This window comes from Emiliania huxleyi (genome assembly GCF_000372725.1).
Source record: "Emiliania huxleyi CCMP1516 chromosome Unknown EMIHUscaffold_1241, whole genome shotgun sequence".
Lineage (NCBI taxonomy): Eukaryota > Haptophyta > Isochrysidales > Noelaerhabdaceae > Emiliania > Emiliania huxleyi.
Window position 1 is genome coordinate 8,753 of NW_005201347.1, and position 1,824 is coordinate 10,576.

At 64.5% G+C, this 1,824-nt stretch overlaps 1 protein-coding gene across 1 annotated transcript; it reads left to right on the top strand.

Moving 5' to 3' along the window:
• Positions 1 to 232: 232 nt before the first annotated feature.
• On the top strand, positions 233 to 1,811 carry EMIHUDRAFT_252069 (hypothetical protein; the record flags this gene model as incomplete). The annotated part of the gene is made up of 3 exons (XM_005789837.1): positions 233 to 780; positions 1,052 to 1,382; positions 1,644 to 1,811. Coding segments are annotated over 3 exons (1,047 nt in total), but the record flags the coding sequence as incomplete, so codon positions are not given.
• Positions 1,812 to 1,824: the final 13 nt, after the last annotated feature.

Sequence of the window (1,824 nt, forward strand, 5' to 3'; positions counted from 1 at the left end):
CTCTCTCTCTCTCTCTCTCTCTCTCTCTCAACATGTGCATGTGCATGTGCTAAGTCCTTAGATTGGAGAGGCCCTGGGGAGAGAATGCAGAAAGAAAGAAGAAAGTTAAAACCCAAAGGAGGAAAGGGAGGACGTATGCGGCCGACTTCCCTGTGCCATTTGTAGTGCCAGTCCGAGCCAGTCTGCTGTGAGAGGGGGGTGCTAAAATTCTTTTTCAGCAGCCGGAAGCGGCATGAGCTCGCCGGCGCCGGCGCTGGAGGCTCCTCCTGCACGATCCGTGCTGCACGTCCCAACGTCCGATCCTTGCCGGATGGTTCTCGAGCGATGCGACCTACGGAGCCTGCGGCGGCTGCACGGCGTCAATGTCGCTCTCAAGGATGCGGTCGAGCAGTGCGTCGAGTCCCGAGCGTGGCGAGAAGCGGAGCACCTCTTCGCGGTCCCGAGCACCACAGACAGCACCTCCTCTGAGGCGTGGCGAAAGGTCTTCCAGGTCTCTGGCGGGCTTCCTGGCCCGGGGCGACCGAGCCCCTTCATGGTCTTCTGCCAGGAGCGGCGTCGCGAGATCATCCGAACGAATCCGAGCATGGGCTTCAGAGACATTGGACGTGCCCTCGGCGCCGCGTGGGCCGGGTTCTCGGACGAGCAAAAACGCAGCTACTGCGTTGGCCTCTCGTCGGCCGGAGAGGCGCAGAGAAAGTGCAGCGGCGCGCGCCAACTCTCATTCCTCAATGCCTACCACACTCTGGTGGCAGACGCCAAACGAGTTGCGCGGGCGGAAAGGTGGGCTGGCGAGTTTGGAGCGCTTGCCGCAGACAGCAATGCCCCGCTCGTGTACCTGGAGCAGCTCCGCATGAAGCTCTCGCACGCGCACCTGCGAGACATTCGTCGCACGCTGGACGAATACGACTCAGAAGAGGACGAGGACGAGGAGGACGAGGACGAGGACGAGGACGAGGACGAGGACGAGGACGAGGAGGAGGAGGAGGACGACGACGACGACGAGGACGAAGACGAGGACCTCGATGAGGACGTGGACGTCGAGGACGACGAGGTGGACTGCATGGGCGCTCAGCGGTGAGGGTACATTTCAGCTCTTCAAGGCCAAGGGGATACGTTTTGTGGCGCGCGCAACCAAGAGGAGGGCTCCCGTTCGAAAGGCTCTGCTCCGATGGACAGACCTCGCCGATCCTTTTCTGCCGCGGGCGCGGCCAAATCGGGGTCATACTCTCGGTGGACGCCCCCGTCTTTTGGGTGGGCGCCCGGGGCTCTTCTATCACTTTTACGAGTCCAGCTTCAGTCATGCGGCAAAAAGTAAAGAGGCATGCCAAGGCGCCCACTGCCGGCCCGCGCTGAGCGCTTTTTCTCCTTTTGGCATCGTGCTCGTGCGCCTATCCTAGCTAAGTACGCGCTGCCGCCTCTCGTCGCCCCGCACGCCCCGTCGCCGCGGCTCCGGCCTGCCGGAGGGGCTCGGCCTGCGCCGCGCCTCCCGCTGCACGCGCGCCGGGCCGGGCTGTCCCCCGGACCCCTTCCGACGCTGGGCTCGCCGCAGCGGTCCGGCCATGCGGGCTGTGTGCAGCAGCTCTTCCCGGCTCGGCCCCCGCGGCCAGCGGCGCCGTTCCGACCCGGCCCCCCGCCCACGACAGGCTGCGGTGGTCATGTTTGCCGCCAAGAAGATTGTCAAGGAGAAGGATGTGCCGCCCGAGCCGTTTGAGATGGACGTCGCACAGGCGCTGTGCGACCTGGAGGCCAACTCGAACGACCTCAAGGCGGAGCTGCGGGAGCTGTACATCGTGTCTGCCAAGGAGGTCGACGTGACCGGCCGCA